The 20,296-nt window shown below is 35.3% G+C and overlaps 1 protein-coding gene and 1 long non-coding RNA gene across 2 annotated transcripts in view; one reads left to right on the top strand and one right to left on the bottom strand.

Annotated features, from left to right (window-relative positions):
- FSIP2 (fibrous sheath interacting protein 2) overlaps positions 1-16,625 on the top strand; it is a 75,287-nt gene extending 58,662 nt beyond the window's left edge. The window contains exons 19-24 of the mRNA XM_029934283.1: positions 1,121-1,615; positions 3,157-3,257; positions 6,792-6,838; positions 10,395-10,438; positions 13,839-13,908; positions 16,424-16,625. Of these exons, the coding sequence (XP_029790143.1) occupies positions 1,121-1,615; positions 3,157-3,257; positions 6,792-6,838; positions 10,395-10,438; positions 13,839-13,908; positions 16,424-16,560 (894 nt within the window). The 3' untranslated portion in view covers positions 16,561-16,625. The remainder of the gene's footprint in view (positions 1-1,120; positions 1,616-3,156; positions 3,258-6,791; positions 6,839-10,394; positions 10,439-13,838; positions 13,909-16,423) is intronic.
- Positions 16,626-18,364: 1,739 nt separating this feature from the next.
- LOC115287639 overlaps positions 18,365-20,296 on the bottom strand; it is a 213,806-nt gene continuing 211,874 nt past the window's right edge. The window contains exons 7-8 of the long non-coding RNA XR_003906575.1: positions 19,724-19,842; positions 18,365-18,438 (exon numbers count right to left, since the gene is read on the bottom strand). This is a non-coding gene — a long non-coding RNA (uncharacterized LOC115287639). The remainder of the gene's footprint in view (positions 18,439-19,723; positions 19,843-20,296) is intronic.

Raw genomic sequence — 20,296 nt, 5'->3', positions numbered from 1 at the left:
TGTTTTCTGTTTTGATTACTAAAAATTCCCAACACACTAGGCATATACATATAAAAACTATATATAATAAATTCCAAAGCCATATGGAATAATTTTTTGATTTTCTAAACCACTATTTGCCTCTACTAATACAGCATATTAAAATTTATTGTGTTTTAACTTCTTGGAAAAGGTATTTCTATATTTTGTTTCCACAGAAGATATTCTTTTAGGGCACCATTATCTGAAAACCTGGATCACAGTGTTACAAAGAGATGTTGAGGTCTAAGATTACTAAGTCAGTTTGGAGGTTTTGTGGCATCATCAAAGGCTACAGAGATTAGAGAAATTGCATTATTTAATTATAGTTGTCTTTTCTTTGATCTGTCTTTAAACATTGAAAATGGAAAGTTTCCCATCGACTTGACTTGGCAGGGTAAGGAAGATATTAAGAGTTATGTAGTGAAGATTCTTTTGGAAAATATAACCAAAGGATCAGGAGTGGAAAAACAGGGATGAGGAGTCAAAGACCTTCACAAGTTTGGTTATTCATCATTTTTAAAAGCCAACATTAGACTATATCTTGATTTTTTGTTACAAATATGTACATTTGGGTTCTCTATGATTGCCTATGTAGAATTTTAGAATAAATGGATTATAGCATCTAATTCTGTCCCCAAACCTTCAAAGTCAATGAAAAAACAAAAAGTAAATTATGATGCAACAAAATATAAAATTTAAGCAAAAGAAATAAAGGAAGGAAGGAAGGAAGGAAGGAAGGAAGGAAGGAAGGAAGGAAGGAAAGAAGGAAGGGAAGGAAGGAAAGAAAGGAAGGTGGGAAAGAAAAAGAAAATAAAGAAAAAGAAAAAGAGACTAGAAGGAAACCTATGTTAGACCTTCCTCTGTACTTGGGAGTAAATTCTGGCAGATTAATATGATCTCTGAAATATTTAGAAAAATGCTAGATACAAATATTTTTATGACTTTCATTTGTTTCTTCTTTATACAAGTAGTGGCATTTGAAGATAATACTCCTTAAACTGAAACTGTAAATCATGTTAAAATAGCCATATTACAATAGAACCACAGGAAGAGTGATTGAAGCATTGGTTTTTAATGTTCATTGTACCTTCAATTACAGGCTGTTGGCAGAAATTCATTTCAGAATTTAAGAAAACCTGATATCACCAAGGTAGAGCTTTTAAAAGATGTTCAGACCAAAAAAGATCTTATTATTCGGTTAGTAGCTCATGATATTGATCAAGAAGTTTCAGAAAGTGCCATAGAAGAGGGACCAATGTCTGAAGATGAAGTTGTTTTAAGAGAGGTTGTAAAAGAAGAATACTTTAGAGAACAATTGGAAGACCAAGTAAAAGAAGCCCCGAAGCCAGTAGAAACCAAAGTTGTTTTTCCCAAGCCAACACTAAGCACAAACAGCCTGAAAAAAATTTTTTCTTTAAGTAAATGTTGTCACTCCACATCCAGTGCAAATATTGAAAGTACTGAAGCAACCTCAAATCATAAAATAGAACCTAAGGAGAGAAAAGTTAAAAGAGCTGCTGCTAAGCTTAACATTGCCATGTGCTCAACACCCATGACTGAAACAGACTCTTTGGAAAAAAAGCCACAGAATGAAGTGAGTAAGAAACATAACTGTCAGTGACCAGATATCTATGCAAAGAATAGATATCTTTAGAAATTCTGTCCATGAATGTATCTTAATTTGACAGAAAAGAATACTAATATGGTTCCAGTCTCTTCCTAAGCCTGGTAATAATTACAGTATAAAAGAAATTATTAAAAGGTGAAACCATGAAACTCAACTGACAGAAAACAGATAATTGAAAAACACCTACATTAGTTAGAAGCCCAAGGAGAACAGAAAATGGAAACATTGAAAATAAATGCAAGCAAATTATTTAAATCTATTATTTAATAAATCCCAGTCCTTTTTGTATTTTGGCTGGTAAATAATAGCCAAAATTGAAAGTTTTGTGTGAGAAGACTTACACAGGTAGGACAGGAGTAGAAATTGGGTCAACATAGAAGTAAAAAAAAAAAGATCCATACAAATTCAAATTGTCTGGGTTTGAATTCTGACTCTCCCCTAATATCTATGTGTCCTTTGGGCAAGCTACATAGCCACATTTTTTTCTGAAAAGTGACATAGCCAACATGCCCTAAATTAAAAGGCTAATCAAAATATTTTAAGTATTACCATTGTAATCAGCCCATAAACTCCACTATCATCATGGACTACAGTTCTTGTCCCTGGTATCATAACTCTGAAATGAGTCTCAATTTTAGTGATCACTGGCATTGGCCCTGTCCAAAAATTAGTACTAAAACATGTTTTTGTAAAGTTTATATGATTTAGGATTTCCTGGTGAGACAGTTCTATTGATTATCCAATTGACATGATTCATGGGTAAATACAAAAGCTGAGATGAACCAGAGAAAAAGAAAAGAAATACAACTCTGTTCAATTCAGAAGCTTAACAAGTAAATTATCTTCACATAAATTCTTACCTATTTGTTGGGAAGGTATGTGTGATACCATGACTAAATGCAGTCTAGAGAATAGTTTTCTTGTGCCTCATATTCAGAAATGCTGACTTTATAGATAGCCAAAGAAATGGTGTAGCATAACATTGGCAAAACTTAAAATGGGTTATATGAAAATAATCCCAATATTAGCTTTTTTTGAGATTTTAAGAAAAACTATAATAATGATATTCTCATAAAAAATATCACCATGAAATCATTCATGACTCCCCAAAAAATAGATCAGAGTACATGTTAAGATAATTGATCTGAAAAGCATCTGATTAGGCCAGAGTTATGCCTCTGTTCTTTTCCTTTATGAATTTGGTAAGGTATGATTTAAATTATTTGTACTGTGCATAAATGGAAAACAATATTCTTCAAACAAGGTTTAAATTTATATTTAAAATCTATTATAACTCCCATATTATAAAATAGATCATCCTTGCTGAGTCATTGACCCCCAAAAAACTTATATTGGAAAGGAAACTTTTAATTAGAATTATGGGGTTCAGCCATCTTTTAAGTAATCTCTAGACATTTCTTTCATTATAGTGTAGAGTATAAAATATTCCAATAAGTTTAGAAAGTACATGTCAAACCCTATGTGACAAATGTTTTTCACTTTTCCAGAAAGTAAAAGGGAATCTTAGTAATGAACCAACATATCACTTCATACACAGAATTATGAGTTCATCTTCATATAACCAAGAAGATCTTATTTCATCTTCCAGGTATGTGAAATTTAAGCAATATAAAAATAGAAATCTGAGATGAAAGTATTACTTACTTAAAGAATGTTGCTCCTGGCAAAACTATGGTTGGGCAAGTACTCAGTCTTAGACTTTCCTTCACTTCTTCATATTCCTCTCACATACAGCTTTACACTGTGGAGATGTCCTAATGCCTTCCCCCTTCTGCCTAATCCCTCATTCCTAGTTACCTGGTTTCTACATTTTTTTCTAGTATAACAGTATCTTGGATCAAGAATTTTCAGGTGTATTTTGGGTTTTTTTTCTTGTTTGTTTGTTTGTTTTTTAACCTGGGAGGTAGGCACAATGGTATCTGTAGTAAATGGCCAAAAGGTTCCTGCTCAACTCTCCATAAATTAAATGTTCCAGTGTATAGAACTGTTGTAATAACAAAGATGAAAGGGGGTAGTGTAAGGTAGAGCATTCAGAGATGAACTCTAAAACACAATAGCGTTTGATGTAGTCCTCTGAGGATAGAGAGCATTTGTCTGAAAAGATAGTTCAGGTTTGGACAAATATAAGGCAAAGTCTGAAGGGTGTGACCATTATAGAGGACAGAGAAAGCAAACTATACTGTAGATTTGAAATCTAGTAACTATATCTAGAAGAGCTCAAATATGTTTAAAATTGTTCTTAAGTTTATAAAACTGTAGGAGAAGCAATAGGTAGGAAGAAAAACCCGCCCGGTTACGCTTCTTTCCAAACACCATGAAACAGTTGTTTATTTTTGACACTGACACTATTTTTGGGATACCCATTCTTGGTCCGTCTTTGCCCGTTTTTCCTGCACAATGGTTTTTTAAAAATACACTGGCCCTCTCTACTGTTTATATTAATGATGAAGAAAGAGTCACAGACAACATCAAATAAATGTAAATTTAGAGCAAGACAGCAGACCAGGAAACTGCAGTCCCTTATTTCCTCAGGAAAACAAACAAAAAACTGCATACTGATAAAACAACTTTCTATGAGCTCTGACAACCAGTTAAATATCTGCAGCAACCATGTGAATGTCTCATCAAGGAAAAGGCATATTCAAACCAGGAGGAAATTCAACAGATTTTTCCTTGCCTTTGCCCAATCCTCTCTGCAACGTGACAAGACACAGTTGGGAAGAAATGGCTCAATTCCCAGTTCCCTCCCTTGGGTTGGAAAGACCAGACTGGAACTTGTTTGCCTTGTTCTGGCCTACCTGTCGGCTGTCAGAGGGAAAGTTTCTGTTTCACCTAAATAGATTGAGACAGTGGCACTGTTTGGATCTATGCCTGAACTCACAGAAGGTAGCTGATGAGTGCCACAGTGCAAGAAAATCACAGGGGACTGCAATGCACCTGAGAGCAAGAGATTACAGGTAGGGGGATATAATGAATATTCAAGGCCCTGAGAATAAGCATGATGGAAAGCATGCATTCTTGGAAATAAAATGTTTAAAAGCAGATCAGACAGAGGGAGTCCTTGAAGTTCAGCTGAGAAGATGACAGTTGTATCCATTATTCCATGGATACAACTAGATAACATCCATGCCAGCCATACTTAACCCAGAAAATGACCTGAAGATTGGTATAAGAAACTCCACAACTAAATGCAAGGAAGAGGCCACATCAAAGAAGGAAGAACAGATGAAAACATGGTGTGCAATCAAAACAGACCATGGCCTTCTGTGATAGGGAGGGAACTGGTGGCACAGAGAAGGGCAGAAAACAGACTTTCAAATGGGGAAGCCCACAAATGGGGAGGTAATATTTGCCTTTGAGAGTAAGAGGAACCAAATTTTATGAGTTCTCCAAACTAGCATTACTTAAAGTATAGGAAAAACACAAAAGACTAAAGAAAATTAGGGGGAAGTATATGAGCAATATGAGAATAAAAAAAGAAATATATAGAAAAGAACCAAAGAGAAATTCTGGAGCTGAAAAATATGACTGAATTGAAAATTCACTAGCTGGATTTAAGAGCAGACTCAGGCTGAAGAGAACATGAACACAAGTCATTTGAAATTATGGAATCTGGAAAGCAAAAAGAAGAGAGACTAAAAGTGAACAGAATTTGAAGAACTTATGGGATACCATCAAACATATCAATATATGTATCATAGGACTTCCAGAAGAAAGAGAGAAAGGGACAGGGTGATTATTTGAAGGGATGATCATTAAAACCTCCCCATATTTGCAAAATGTGGTAAGTATTCAAATATAATAAGCTTAATAAATTCCAAGTAGCATTAATATACAGAGGCCAAACCAAGACATTGTGAAATCAAAGTGTCAAGAGCCAAAGATCTCTGGGAATCTTAATTCCATGATTCCCAAATCAAGATTTCAAGGGAATCTTGAAAGCATCAAGAGAGAAATGACTTGTCATTGTCTACAAGAAATCCCCACAGAACACTCAGGGAAATTTTTAGAAGAAAGCTTGGAAGCAGGAAGGCAGTGAATGACATATATAAAAGTCTGAAAGAAAAAATATCAAATGAGAACTCTATAACTAGCAAAAATACTTGCCGGTCCAGCAGGCCCAGGGCTCCCTGAAGGATGGACAGTGTCGATGAAAGGGAGAAAGAGAGCCTCGGCTTCTTTCTGATCACCAGGCAGGCATCTCTGCACTGACCTGAGAGTCAGCTTTATTTATTGAAAAAATGTATGGGGTACAAAACAGGAGTGGCAATTGCCTTAGACAGTGATTTCAGATGACAAATTCTTTGGTATGTAAAAATTTTCCAGAACATAGATTGGTAGAAAACTCATGCATAATCTTTAATAACAGTGATTGAAGTAGGTGACTAGATGCTTATCACATGGGGAAGGAAGGAAATGAAAACAAAAACCACAGTAAGGTGCTATTTCACACCAATTAAGATAGCTATTGTCAGGATATGTACCCAAAACAATTAAAAACAGTGACTTAGATATTGGTACACTCGTATTCATAAGCAGCATTATTAACAACAGCCAAATCATGGAAGCAACTCAGGAGTCACTGACAAATAAGTGGTTAGGCAAAATGTGGTTTATACATTCAATAGAATGTAAGTAAGCCTTAAAAATGAAATTTGGTACATGCTACATATATGAACCTTGAAAGCATTATGCTAAGTGACATAAGTCAGTCACAAAAGGACTAATATTATATGATTCCATTTATATGAGCTGCATATATTAATATGCAGTGTTAAATATTTAATGGATACAAGAGTGTCAGTTTTGGGGAAGATAAAAATGTTCTGGAAAATAGATGGTGGCAATGGTTGCACAACAATATGAATGTACTTAAGCATAGAACTGTACACTTAAAAATGGTTATGGTACAAAATTTTATGTTACATGTATTTAACCAAAATTTTAAAAGTTGAAATGAAGTTAATTTATAAATCTTTTTCATCTGATTTGGAAATTTGGTGATAAATTACTCCAGGTTTACTTCCATATGAAGAATAACTGACAGATTGTTCTTTTGCTTACCGAGTAATTTCTTCATTAAATACACGGAGGATTAAATGTTCTTTTTCTTTTGTTTTAGTGAGATTGAAGATTTTTCTGCAGATACAAGTGCCAATATATTAGAAGGTTGGATTTATTATTTTTCTTAAATGAGAATGCATTCAAAAGAAGACTGTTTTACTGATTTGATAAACCTTTTACTTATTGCTTATTGTTTGTTTACTGCCTTGTTTACTCCTTTGATGGATTTTTTAGTTACCAAACCTGAGATTGATCTTTTTTCCTGCAAATTTACCTATTTTGGAGAAAAATAATCCATTGCTACATCACTCAGGTGTTGAAATGAACCAACTGGTTTGCCTTTTCTGAATTGCTATTAAGATTTTATTAATGATTTTGATCAAGAAAATGGTATGATATTATGAATTCACAGTTACCATGCTCCTTTGAAAAATATTTATAAAATAAGGATACATGACATAATAGTTTTTACTTGAGCCAGAACCCACTATATTAGCATTTAATGATTTCTTACCCTTCCTTTGTAGTTAGTCCTACCATAATGTATAAAAATTTTAGAGCTAAATGTTTTTGTTCACATTAATATCTGATTAGTATGGACTTTGCTTTGAAAAGAAATTTCTATTTTTATTTCACTCTAAGGAGTGATACCTACTCCTTAGAATATTTGTGAGAAATTTTTGGTGAAACCTCAGAGGATCAATGTGGTTCTAAGAGTGATCATATGTACAAGAGGTAGAGTGTCATGTTTACTATAAAGTGGCCTTAAAATTCAAACCACAGTGGGGCACCTGGATGGCTCAGTTGGTTAATCATCTGACACTTAATTTCAGCTTAGCTTATGATCTCACAGTTCTTGAGAACAAGCTATGTCAGGTTCTGCACTGACAGCAAGGAAGCTGCTTGGGATTCTCTCTCTCTCTCTCTCTCTCTCTCTCTCTCTCTCTCTCTCTCTCTGCCCCTCCTCTGCTTGTGTTCTCTCTCTATCTCAAAATAAATAAACTTAAAAAAAAAACTTAAACCACAGGTTTACCCTAGCTATTTCAAACACAAAACCCACTCAAGGAGTTACTTTAAAAACACATTTTCCCATCTTTGAAGTGAAATTATTTTCATTAAGATGGTTCATAAAACAGCAATAAATATGCCAGAATTCCATAAACACACTGTAGTCAGAAGATGTCATAATAATTACTAATCACACCTGTATTATGTAATCATAAGTGTCTAGAATCAGACAGAAATCATTCAGTATAACTCCCCTTCATGTTTACATGATGAAACTCAAGCTCAGGGTGAGGAAGCAATTTTGCCAAGGCTATTTTGAGTTAAAGGCAGAGTCAATTCTGGATCCTAAATCTCCTCACTATAAATGCACTGTGGGTTTCTTTTTCCCAATTACTTTGCAGTGATCGTGCTTAATTCTTAATTCCACAATATTACAGCTGCCAAATTCAATCTTTTATTTATTCATTCATTCAAATATTTCCTGAGCACCTCCTATGTGCTCTAGGATCCTATGGGTGAACAAAACTGACAAAGTCCTTAATCTCATAGAATTTATACTTGGGGCGGGCATCAAAGGGTAAGGACATAAAGAATATAATTACAGGTATTTCCCATCTCATCTGGGACAAAAGCCAAAGACATCACAATGGCTTGCAAAACCCTACATCATCTGGACATTACTCCACCCCCTTTTACTTCTCTAGCTTCTTCCTCTGTTTCTCTTTGCAGCTCTCTGTTCCAGCCTCCTTAACCTTAAACAATCCAGACATTCAGATCTTTGCTCTTGCTGATCCTTGTGTAGTGCTCTTCTCCCTACATCTTCCTTGCTCACCCCTCACCTTCAGGTCTTTGCTCAAGTTTCACCTTCTAAGTAAGGTCTTCTTTGACCATACTCTGAAATTGTACCCTCATTCTCACCATGGCACTAACTAGTCCACTTCTTTGCTGATTTTTCTCACTGGCACTTATAACTATCTGACAGACTGTTAATTGTTTTTTCACTCTCTCCTTCTAGAACTTAAGCTCCCACAGTTGTATTCCCAAGAAAATTAAATAGGGACATAATAGAAGGGCCATTTAAAAAAATAAGAGAGACAATGAGAACAACTAATGAAATCAGGCACAAGAATTCAATGTTGGTTATGTTGAGATTGATTGACTCATTAAATATTCAAGTTGAGGTGTCACATAAGAAGCAGGATTTTTAAGATGGAGTTTAATGGAGAGGTCAGAGCTGGAAATTTATATTATGTGTTTCATATAGATATACAATAAAATAAATTAACTCTGAATATCTGAGATCCTCAACTATCAGGAATTTTTCTATGACTTTTCATGAAAACAAACTCCTGGTATATCCTGGGAAGTTGACAGCTCTTTAACCTAGAAACTTAAAACCTATATTTGGAATGGTTGACCTAGAAGTAAACCCAATACCCCCAGTTATTTAAAAGCAAAAGTCAGCTCACCTGTGTGCATTATAGAGCCAGGTACTTTTAGGAAGATGATCAATCAACAATAAAATTTTACCAATATTGTCAAGTGTAATAATCAATCCCTGTCAAATTTGAGTTACTGGAAGTTTTACTATTACTTTTCCCCCAAAAACCTACATTTGTCCAAAGGATAATTCAGAGACTGACCACTTGTATCAGCCTTTGGTGATTACATGTCTACAGAATGTACAATCTTATATATAAGATATCTCACTGAGTCCTGTTGTGAGATAGGCAGGGAAGAATCTCATTCACTTTCTACATAATGCAACAGTAAAATAAGTTAGATTCAATTTGCCAATGTTCTTCACTCTAAGAAGTGAAGCTAAAACTCAAACTTAGGGGTGGGTTTTCGTAAAACTTTTCTAATAATTTCTCTCTCTCTCTCTTTTTATGTTTATTTATTTTCAAGAGAGTGGAGAGACACAGAATCCAAAGCAGGCTCCAGGCTCCGAGCTGTCAGCACAGAGCCTGAGGCAGGACTCAAACTCACAAACCATGAGATCATGACCTGAGCCGAAGTCAGACACTTAACCAACTGAGCCACCCAGGCGCCCTGAAACTTTTCTAACTCCTTGGGTTAAATTTGTTTTATAGGTATACTAACTTTCCCTGGAATTAGGCAACTTTTGATTCTGTAGCAACTCCTCCAGATTTCCTCTTGGTATTGCCTCAAAATTCTCCTGGTTCTTACTCAAAGTATTTCATGAGACCAGCATCTTCCTTTCTATTCCAATAATCTGCTTTTAACTAGCTATGTAGAATCAAAGAGTGTTCGAGCTGGAAGGCCCCTAGGAACCATCTATAAGGTAATCTCTTATTTTATATGTAAATAAATAGGCCTACAGAGACTCAGTAGCTATGGACAAATATGTGGCTACTAAGTAACAGAGTCGGCCTCTGCTACCAAATCATATTTCATCTCATAATTCCTATCAGACAGTCTAGGACATGCCCCAAAACTCTAGGGACCTTACCTATTTCAGTTTTCGTCCCAATGTCTATACAGTGAAAGTAATAATGATTTCTTCTACCTAACTAAATTTTAGAACTTTCTGGTGAAAAAATATTAAGACTAGTTTTGTCTCAATACTATTCATGCCTAAAAAAAGAAAAAAAAAGACAATTTTTCCTTTTCCTTTTCCTTCTTCCAACAGGAAACTCTCAGGAGCAACAGCCAGAGAATTCAAACAGTGTGAAGGTAAATATTTTTTCAATAAATTCTAATTAGCATACATTGGGTCCAAATGAATATAGCCCAGTTTTCAAGGTCAAATCAGGGTTTGGTGTGGTACAGTTTGAGAAACATCAGGAGCCATACCCCTATTTAGAATTTCTTCCTGCTCAGATCTTTCCCTCTGGCTAAGAACTATCCACAGAACTGGAGAAATCCCTGAATCAAAATTCTCACTTTACAGTTAAGTTATTCCTTGCTTAAGTGCACAGAATAACCTACTGCTCCTCCCTAGCACCTAAATTGAGTTCCACTCCTTAACACTGTTACTACAGACTCTGGGGAAAACCCTACAGGGAATCACTTGGCCCTGTCTAAGGCAGGTAGGCCCAAGTGAGGAACTTGGAGGCAGTGAGGGAATAGAAACTTTCAGAAATAGAGAAGACTGGCTTGCAGGAGTTGAGTGCTGATTCCATCTATTTTTCTGTATTCCTAAGGACTGGTTGTTTAAAGGCAGCTTTCTGAGGCTCAGCTACTCTCCACTATGAGCTCAGGGAAATTTTTCCTCTTCCTTAATTCTTTTTAAAACTTTCCATGTGGGCTGAAGCTACAGATCGTCTTCTGCTTTTATCACTTTGTTTCTGGGCTCAATTTAACCTCAGATCTGAGTTTCCCCAACACCATGCACATGTAATCCATCAATTCTCCAGTTCCCTTATCATCAGAGTCATTTTCATCATACTAATGCCAAACCCTGAAGATGCTGGGATAGTTTCTTATTCAACCCAATCCTCATTTATAAATATAAACATCTATCTGACAACCTCAGGCTTCACTTAGGCCATTATTTTCCAAGTAAAATCATACGGAAATAACAGGGAGACAGAATCTGTAGACTGGTGACCTCATTACAGTCTATTCCATGTGTCAGTCTGAAACCCTGACTAACCTGGACCCTTTTTTGGCCTTTGCCCTTCCCATCACTAGGGCTTTTTCCATGGTAAAGCTACATTTCAAGTTGTACCCAATCCAATTCAAAGTAAGGTGGAGTAAGCACATTCTATCCCACATCTATCTCTGATTAGAACTAAAGCCTCTGGACAACTACTGAAGATGCTGGAAAATAAATAATAGGGGTTTGAGGAGACAAAAATGCAAGGAATTACCAATTTCATTATGAGTTTCTGGTTTTGTCCCCCCTTATCTTCTAGTTTAGACCCAGAGAAATTCAAATCCTAGAATTGCATAGAAAGAATGGGTAGAATGAATCCTCAGGAGAATCCATTGCTCTCTCACCAGAAATAAGAATTTCCCGTGGGCTGGGAAGTAGAAGCTCACTTTTTTCCCATTTTTCCCATCGCTTGGTTCTGCCTAAAGGCAAGTTTCAGACATGAAGATACATGACAATGGCAGCAGAGGCTGCTGAGGCACTTAAAACTCTGAGAGAAAAGCCTTCCCTCGGACCAGAAGAATTAGGACAAGGTCTTTAGTAACCTAAATAAGATTAGAAGGAAGTCTGCTACTTTTTTTTTCTGATTTCTTTTGTCACTTTACTCTAAATATAAATGCAGTCATGGGATGTGTGAGGCAGCACAGTATTCTAGCCATAGAACCAGGAAGGGGACTACTGAGAGTAAGGGGTACTGAAAAAAAGAAGAGTCACAGAGAATCATCAAAAAGGACCCCCTACAAATCTGTATGTAAAGTCTCTCCTGTGTTGTGGATGTATGGAACTGGCCTGAATTTATATAAACAAAAGGCTTTGAGAACTTGAACGATAGCTTTAATAGTGTACACACACAGATGCTGACAAAGAAAAATCCTGGCAAGGCTTTGGAAACTGAATTTACATTGGAAACTGTTATAGAAGTGGGTTAATTACCTAAATCTAAGTGGGTTAATTACCTACTTAAGCAAACAAACAAATAAAAAACTCAGCCATCTCCAGAGTACTCTAACAGTTCATGGAAACTCATAAATTGTTTAAATTCCCAAGGTAGAATCCAAAATTACTTAACATACAAAGAAATAAGACAATTACTACAACTTTTAAGGGAGAGGACAAGAGATGCCAAGTTTGATGCAACTAAGATTTTGGAATTTTCAAAATTCTTAAAGTAGTGATTATAACAGTATTCCATGAAGAAACGGCAAATACTCTAAAATCTAATGCAAAAATAGATGTTCTAAAAGAACTTAAGTATATTTACTCATCTCAAATATTTGGTAGCATCTCCTCCACAGCTTTTAGATTAGGGATTCACAAATCAGTCTCACACATGTGGGCATTTTTTTTAGAGATATTAATATCTGCCCCACACTCAGAGATTTCAATTCAATTGGAGATGTGGGACCCAGGGATTCATATTTAAACACAAAACTGCACAGGGGTGCCTGGGTGGCTCAGTCAGTTAAACGTCCAATTTCAGCTCAGGTCATGATCTTGAGGTCCACTAGTGTGAGCCTTGCATCGGGCTCTGTTCTGACAGACACAGATCCTGTGTCTCCCTCTCTCTTTGCTCCTCCCCCACTTGTACTCTGTCTGTCTCTCAAAAATAAATAATACATTATTTTCTTTTAATTCCCACATATAACTATTGTGCAGCCAATACTGAGAATTAGTGTTTTAGACAGTCTTGGTTCCATTTTATTCCTCAGGTATCTATTCATTTTGAAATATTGATAAGCTACCTCAAGTCCTCTTGGAGGAACTATGATAAAACTCCTATAATACCTGGGTTTTTTTTTTACATAGTCTATACATAACATCTTATGTTTCTTCATGAATTTAGGCCTTTTAAAAAGTTTTTCTCATCAATGATTTCCTTATTTAATAGCTGGTTTTATAAAATATATACAATGAATCCCAGTTACCTCTCCTAGTCTATTTTATGCCTTTCTGATAAAATTGCTGCTTCTCTGTTCAAAGAGGTGATATAGGCCTACAGAGTAAAGCTAGTATCTGAGCCATGTTCCATGCCCAACTAGATCCAGATAGCGACTTTATTGCTCCAGACTCCAAAATACCTATGATTTCCATAACAAGAAATTGGAGTTACATGGTGAACAGCCATTTACCCCTTAACATTATCTCTCATATCAGAAAAGAATTTATAATTTGTAGATTATTTCAATTCACCCAAAAGAGGGAGGGAGAAGACAGAGCGGGCTCTTTTGGTGACTTAAGATGGTTGAGCCTTTGATCATCATTGAATGGTATCCAAGGCCCACATCTATGACAAGGATCGACCCTAGGTGCCATAATTGGCAAAAATTAGGAGCCTATCTCTGGATAATTCTTTGAGAATTCAGAGCACAGATATTATTTATATAAGGTACTACAATGGTTGTACTTCATGTTTTGGGGATTTCTAGGTATCTTCATGTGTAGTATCCAATAAAAGATTACTTTGCTTTGTCTTAGCAGTGTATCACCACCTTTGAAGGCTACAAGAATAGTTCTGAAAGTGTATGTTTCTCAAAAGAAGTCATTTCAGGTACAAAATATACTATCCTTTAGCATTCCTTCTGGAATGAGTGGCTCCTTGAAGTATTGATGCCTATTATCAATATGAAATAATATTCTTACTATGTATATGTATGTGTGTAAAACAATTTGCAGTTTATTGTGTGGTTCTTTTATTTTAACCTCAAACTACAATAATAAATAATGGAACTAACATTTATTAGGTATTAAATACCCCCATTTTATCAAAGAGGAAAGTGAGACTAGATTATTCTGGGCCACCTCTCAGCTAATAAGCTGCAGAGCTGGGATTCATACACAGATCTGCCCAACTTCAAAGTGTAAGCTCATTCAACATAACCAGAATGTATGCACACAAATGCCCACCAAGCCATACAGGTAATGTTATAAACAAGCGCAGTAGGTTGAGCAAGGGTCTGTGGTGCGCTGGAGATGACATGTCCCATCTAAAGGAGGGAGCTGCTACTCAGCAATCCCTGACACACTGGCTTCTTGCCAGGTCTTCCAATTGAAGTCTTGGCATTTTTCAAAAGAACTTAGAGGTGAAAATTTTATGTGAAAATTCCTGACTCCTAAAGTTTGTCAAATAATTTAGAGCTTTTGTGAAATGTTTTGTGGACCAAACAAAACTTATATATACCCCCTACACCATACTATTCTGCCTATAAATCATAAAGCCCTAGTTTAAAAAAGAGAAAATGGAGGGAATAACTGCCTGAAGTTATATAGTCAACAAATAGAGAGCTAGTAGGGCTCAAAAGCAGATCTTCTGACTTTGATCCTCCACTCTTTCTTCCCTCTGTAATGTGATTCCATATTGTTGCCATTGCATCTCAGAATAAGCTCCGTCTCGGGTAATAACCAAAGCTAGTTTATAGTTTTGCTACCGAAAGAACTATTAAAAAGATAAACACAGGATTCGTGACTCTCTCATGTAGTTTATTTGCCTAGGATACCAGGCATCCAATGGTCTTGACTAATATACAGGCATCAGATAAAGCATGCAGATTTGAGGCAGTATCCAAAGTGTGTTTCTAGGAACTACTTTGCGTTAGAACCACCCACGGTACCTTTTTAACAGTGTAGATTCCTGGACCTTTTCTAGCTCAGCTAAGTTAGCATCTCTGAGTAATGGTGCCCAGGAATCTGAATTTTTAATAGGACCACAAAGTTTCAAGAATATAAATTCTCTTGCCCCTCCAATGACAATTTCAGAAGTCTTGCAACAGTGCCTCAACCATGTCAGCAAAAATTTTATCTTAGTTTTTCAGAAAGTACATCTTTCTCCTCCACTTATGCTTTTGTTTCTTATCTGCTGCAATTTTAATATTTTTTCCTTTTACATTGTTAGGTCATTTCAAAAAAATAATACCATGGTAAAAAACTTAAATACACTTTTTTGTTCTATATTTATGGTTAAATTTCCTGCTTGCTGTCTGTAACTATAGAAGATTATCTTGCTAGAAAAGACAAATCTAATTAACTACAAGATGTACAGTCATGAACTTTGGCATACATAGAATTAAGAAAATTTGGGGGTGCCTGGATGGCTCAGTTTGTTAAGCATCTGACTTCAGCTCTGGTCATGACCTCATGGTTCCTGAATTTGAGCCCTTCATTGGCTTCTGTGCTGACAGCTCAGAACCTGTAGCTTTCTTTGGATTCTGTGCCTTCCTCTCTGTCCCTCCCCCACTCACACGCTATCTCTTTCTGTCTCTCTCTCTCAAAAATTAATAAACATTAAATTTTTTTAATTTAAAAAAGAAAAAAATTTTGGTCATGTGTGGTTTTATGTCGTGTCATGAAGTTTCAAAAAAGTACATAAATGTTCAATTCTATTTTCACATGTTTATAAGTAAAATTATAATTAAAACATAATGTTCTTTAAATGCCCATGCCCATGTATTGAAATGAACACTCTTTTATTATCTATACAGTCTTATCTCATATGATAAAAAAAATCACTTGAAATCAGCCAATTGAAAATTCACCTGAAGTAAATGAGAAATTATAACAATTTTAATGCTCTTGTGCTTTCATTAGAGCACTCTGAAATAGATACCCTCATTGTGTAGAGTTGAAAGTTACTTTAAGTTTAGCTCATCAGACTGTTTCCAATAGTGTTCTTGCTAGAAAAAGAAAGACATTCTTTGCATACCTAGCTGAGAAGCATCAATGTGCAGTAAGTCCATGAGAGTCAAAAAGCTGGCCCCTATTCTCAGAGTGGTCATTTTCTACTCATATGACCTTAGGCAAGGTATTTGACCTTGCCAAGATTCAGTGTCCAAAAATGGAGACAAAGCCTGCTTGGGATTCTCTCTCTCTCTCTCTCTGCCTCTGTTCTTCCCCTACTCTCTCTCTCAAAATAAATAAACTTAAAAAATGAATCTTCGTAAATGCTTTTAAAGCCCATAAAGTATTTTATAAACATCACTTTCTTAATTCTAAATCATCAATTCTATAGTATAACTGTCTCCATTAGAATGTCTAATAAATACCCATGTTACTTTTTGCTTCATCCACAGAAACTCCCAAGTCCAGTGTTAACATACAAGGATCTAACATGCTGGCAAAGGTATCTTCAGCTCTGTCAAAGGTGTTTTCTCGAGGTAACATCAGTATTCCCAAATCTTCCTCGCCGCCTCAGCAGGATGAGCACTGAAGCTTTTATACGTAATAAATCTATGCTTACTTCTCTTAGAAAATAAAGTGATTATTAAAGTATAACATATTGTCCAATAAGATGATTTTTATAATACTGAGCAGAATTTTAAGATCAAAGAAAGTGCAATAGAAATTTGGATAAGAGAAAGGTTTGATGAATGCTTTTGATAAGCATTTTGGCATGAGAAGAGGCAGAATGTTAGTATTACCTGTGTAAATTACCTGTGTGCCATAAATATAGCCAAAAGTGTACCTGGTAACCAATCAGTTCTAAGCAACCACTAGGAAATTACCTTGGAGGGTATTTTCACCAAAATAATTAGTAAATTGAGATAACACTCAAGTGACTTCTATAACACAGCTATGAAACTGATTGGTTCACTATTAAAGTATTTGTATGCTCAAATAAAAGTATACCAGATATAAGAAATCAGTTTTTCCCACCTTCATATAAAGTTTTGTCAGTTTATAAAATACCTCCTAAGCAAAAATTTCCAACTATGGATAAAGCACCATCTAGAAGTAATAAATTAATTACTAATAATTTAATTACTAGTAAAATACATAATATGCATAAAATAACTTTTATAACTTAAAAAAACTTTTCAGAAAAGACAAAGGTATTTTGTGTGTCAAATACCATCAATAGGTAAATTTTGGTCAGCAAAGTCATTAAATACTTTATATTAATATTTTTCATGAATATAAATAAAAGTAATATAAAATTATATAAATTTTGAATTTAAATGTATAAATTGAATGTATAAAATTGAATAAAAATGTATAAATACAAATAGAGATTTGTAAGAAAAAAGTAATGACAATTTATGCAAGAGGAATAGCTAGTGCAGTGATCAAAGAAATAGCTCCTTTGTAGCATATTTGCCACTAGAATCTAAGGATCTTGTTTAAAAGACCCAAAACAGCAAAGAGTGTCAATCATTATCGCTATCTAACCTAATGCTGATTCATGAATTTTTAGAGAGTGTGACATCTTTTCCTTAATCTAAAATTTTCTTGACAGTAGCCAGACTAAATCAGAAACATCTAAGAAAACTTTATTTTATAAAACTGGATTTCCTTTAATACAGTTAGGTTATGACAGGGAGCTCCAGAGAAAAAGATGTGATTATACAGTAGAATTTTCATGTTGTAAAGATAATGAAGTTATTCACTTAGTAATTTAGTCTATTTATACTAATTTCATAAATGATTTTATTTCAGAGATACACAAAAGCATTTAACTTATAGATGCAGACATTTTAAAAAATGTTAATAAGAAATGACTGGCAGTCCAGTTCAAAATTATCTTCAAAATACTTCTACCAATGGGCTTATATTGATAAGTATTAAGTTGAACGTATCCTGACAGATGTCACCGAAACCACTAATGTTCAATATTACCTGCTTTTAATAAAAACTGCCTTTTAACATATTATTTTTTAGAAAGCTTTTATCCATCTTCAAAAGATGATAAGGAAATTAGAAATCTTTCATAGGTGAAATTCACTCTGATTTTAAGGCACTCTGATTCACATAGTTCTGTAGTTAAATATTTAATATATAAGGATAATGTACTCAGGGACACCTAGGTGGCTCAGTGGGTTGAGCGTCCAACTCTTGATTTGGGCTCAGGTCATGGTCACACACAGCCTGAGATCGAGCCCCACGTGGGGCTCCACACCTAGGTGTGGGGCCTGCTTAGGATTCTTTCTCTTCCTCTGCTCTTCCCCTTCTTCACACACTTTCTATCTCTCAGTAAATAAATAAACAGAATAATGTACTCATATGAAGATTTTTAGTGGTAAAGGAGACTTCCAATTTTCTCTACTTCAAGTAGTAGAAGAAGCATCAAGTTCAGGATTAGTTGTTAAAGCTGTCAAAATTATGGGAAAATGGTTAAAATTATGGTTAAGATCAAGTCCCAAGAAACTTAATCGAGAAAAGGTTCTGTGTCAAAAGTCATGTGTTAAATGAAACTTTGGGCATATTTGGCTAACCTAGTGGAAAAGATGTTAAAAGCATCAAAGATTAATTTTTTTTAAAGCTACTACCTGACAGGGGTGCCTGGTGTCTTAGTCAGTTAAGCTCCAACTTTAGCTCAGGTAATGATATCAAGGTCGTGAGTTAGAACCTCACCTTGGGCTCTGTGCTGACAGCTCAGGGCATGGAGGCTGCTTCATATTCTGTGTCTCCCTCTCTCTCTCTCTCTCTCTGCTCCTCCCCCCTCTCAAAAGTAAATAAACATTAAAAATTTTTTAACAGCATATTACCTGATAAATTTTTAGTAGCTGAAATGTCCAGAACTATCTTTGAGTTGTTGATCCTAAAGAATGCCTTTTATTCCATAAGGCGTTAGAATGATTTCTTAGGTTGTTGATTCTGTTTATGTTGTACTAAAACAGAGTTTGGCAAACTTTTTATGCAAAGGGCTAGATAGTAAATGCCATAGGTTTGCACAGTATATGATCTTTATTAAAGGTATCTCATTGTGCCTGTGTAGCACAAAAGCAGCCTTAGAAAATACATAAACAAATAATGCAGCTGTCTGGGATCCAATGAAAATTTACTTATGAAGAGTGAAATTTGAACTTTAATTTTCACATCACAAAATATCATTTGTTTGATATTTTCAGTGAGGGGCAGTGGGGAGATAAGCTAAATGGATGATGGGCATTAAGGAGGGCACTTATCGTGATCAGCACTATATGTAAGTGATGAATCCCTAAATTCTACTTCTGAAACCAATCCTACACTATATGTTAACTTGAATTTTTAAAAATCTTGGAGGAAAAAAATTGTAAAACCATTCTTAACATTTAAGCTGGTCAAAAATAGATGTCAGGCTAGATTTATGCCATTGGTGGTAGTTTGCTTACCCATTTCCCATAAAAACTTGGGACCCATAAATTAGTTGAGTATGATATGAAGAAGGATGCAGAATATTTCTAAAAGCAATGGACTTTACTAGTGAAGTACATTACAAAAAAACAGTGATTACAAAAAATCACTACATAAATTTCAAACGTTCATCTCTTTAGTGATTTGGTTATTTGAATATTGCCAAAAAGGTACATGAGCATTCAAAACCTACGTTGAGTTAGAAAAAGAAAAGTTAGATTTAATCTGAAGCTGAAATTCTAGTAAAAAACATCTCTTACCTTGGGAATAGCCAATCAAAATGGATCCAGACATAATTTCAGAAAATGTGGTAGTCATATTTGCAAATCATTCATCAGTCTCCATTGCAATCTCCAAGTTCTCACCCCCCACAGAAAGACTGACAAAAAAAGCAAAAACTACCCAAATTAATATTCTCATAACTCTGGAAAACAAAGTTTACAGTAACTAATTGAATATTGAATCAAGAAAAAGGTAAATAGAAAATGATAGCAAAGATTTGTGGTGTTTTTCCTTGCCCTTGCCCCAGCCCTCCTTCTCCTCCATGGCACATGAGCAGTCTTGAAAAAGAAACCTGCATCCTTATTTTAAGTCCTTGGGCTCCTAGCTCTATAGGGAGCACAGCAACCCTTACTGGTAAATGATTGTGTACGTTGGTCCATTCCAAACTGTCTGGGGGAGGCATGAATGAGGGATGCAAGGTGTTTGTCTCTGTTTCACCTAACTGGAAACACACCAGGAAAACAGGAAGCATTGGTCAAGACAAGTGCAAGCCAAACTCACAACTCAGATTCCTAGGGAAAGAGTGTGCTGGAAACATGAAACAGATGCCA

This window comes from Suricata suricatta, chromosome 3 (genome assembly GCF_006229205.1).
Source record: "Suricata suricatta isolate VVHF042 chromosome 3, meerkat_22Aug2017_6uvM2_HiC, whole genome shotgun sequence".
Classification (NCBI taxonomy): Eukaryota; Metazoa; Chordata; class Mammalia; order Carnivora; family Herpestidae; genus Suricata; species Suricata suricatta.
This window is presented reverse-complemented; position numbering and strand designations above follow the sequence as displayed.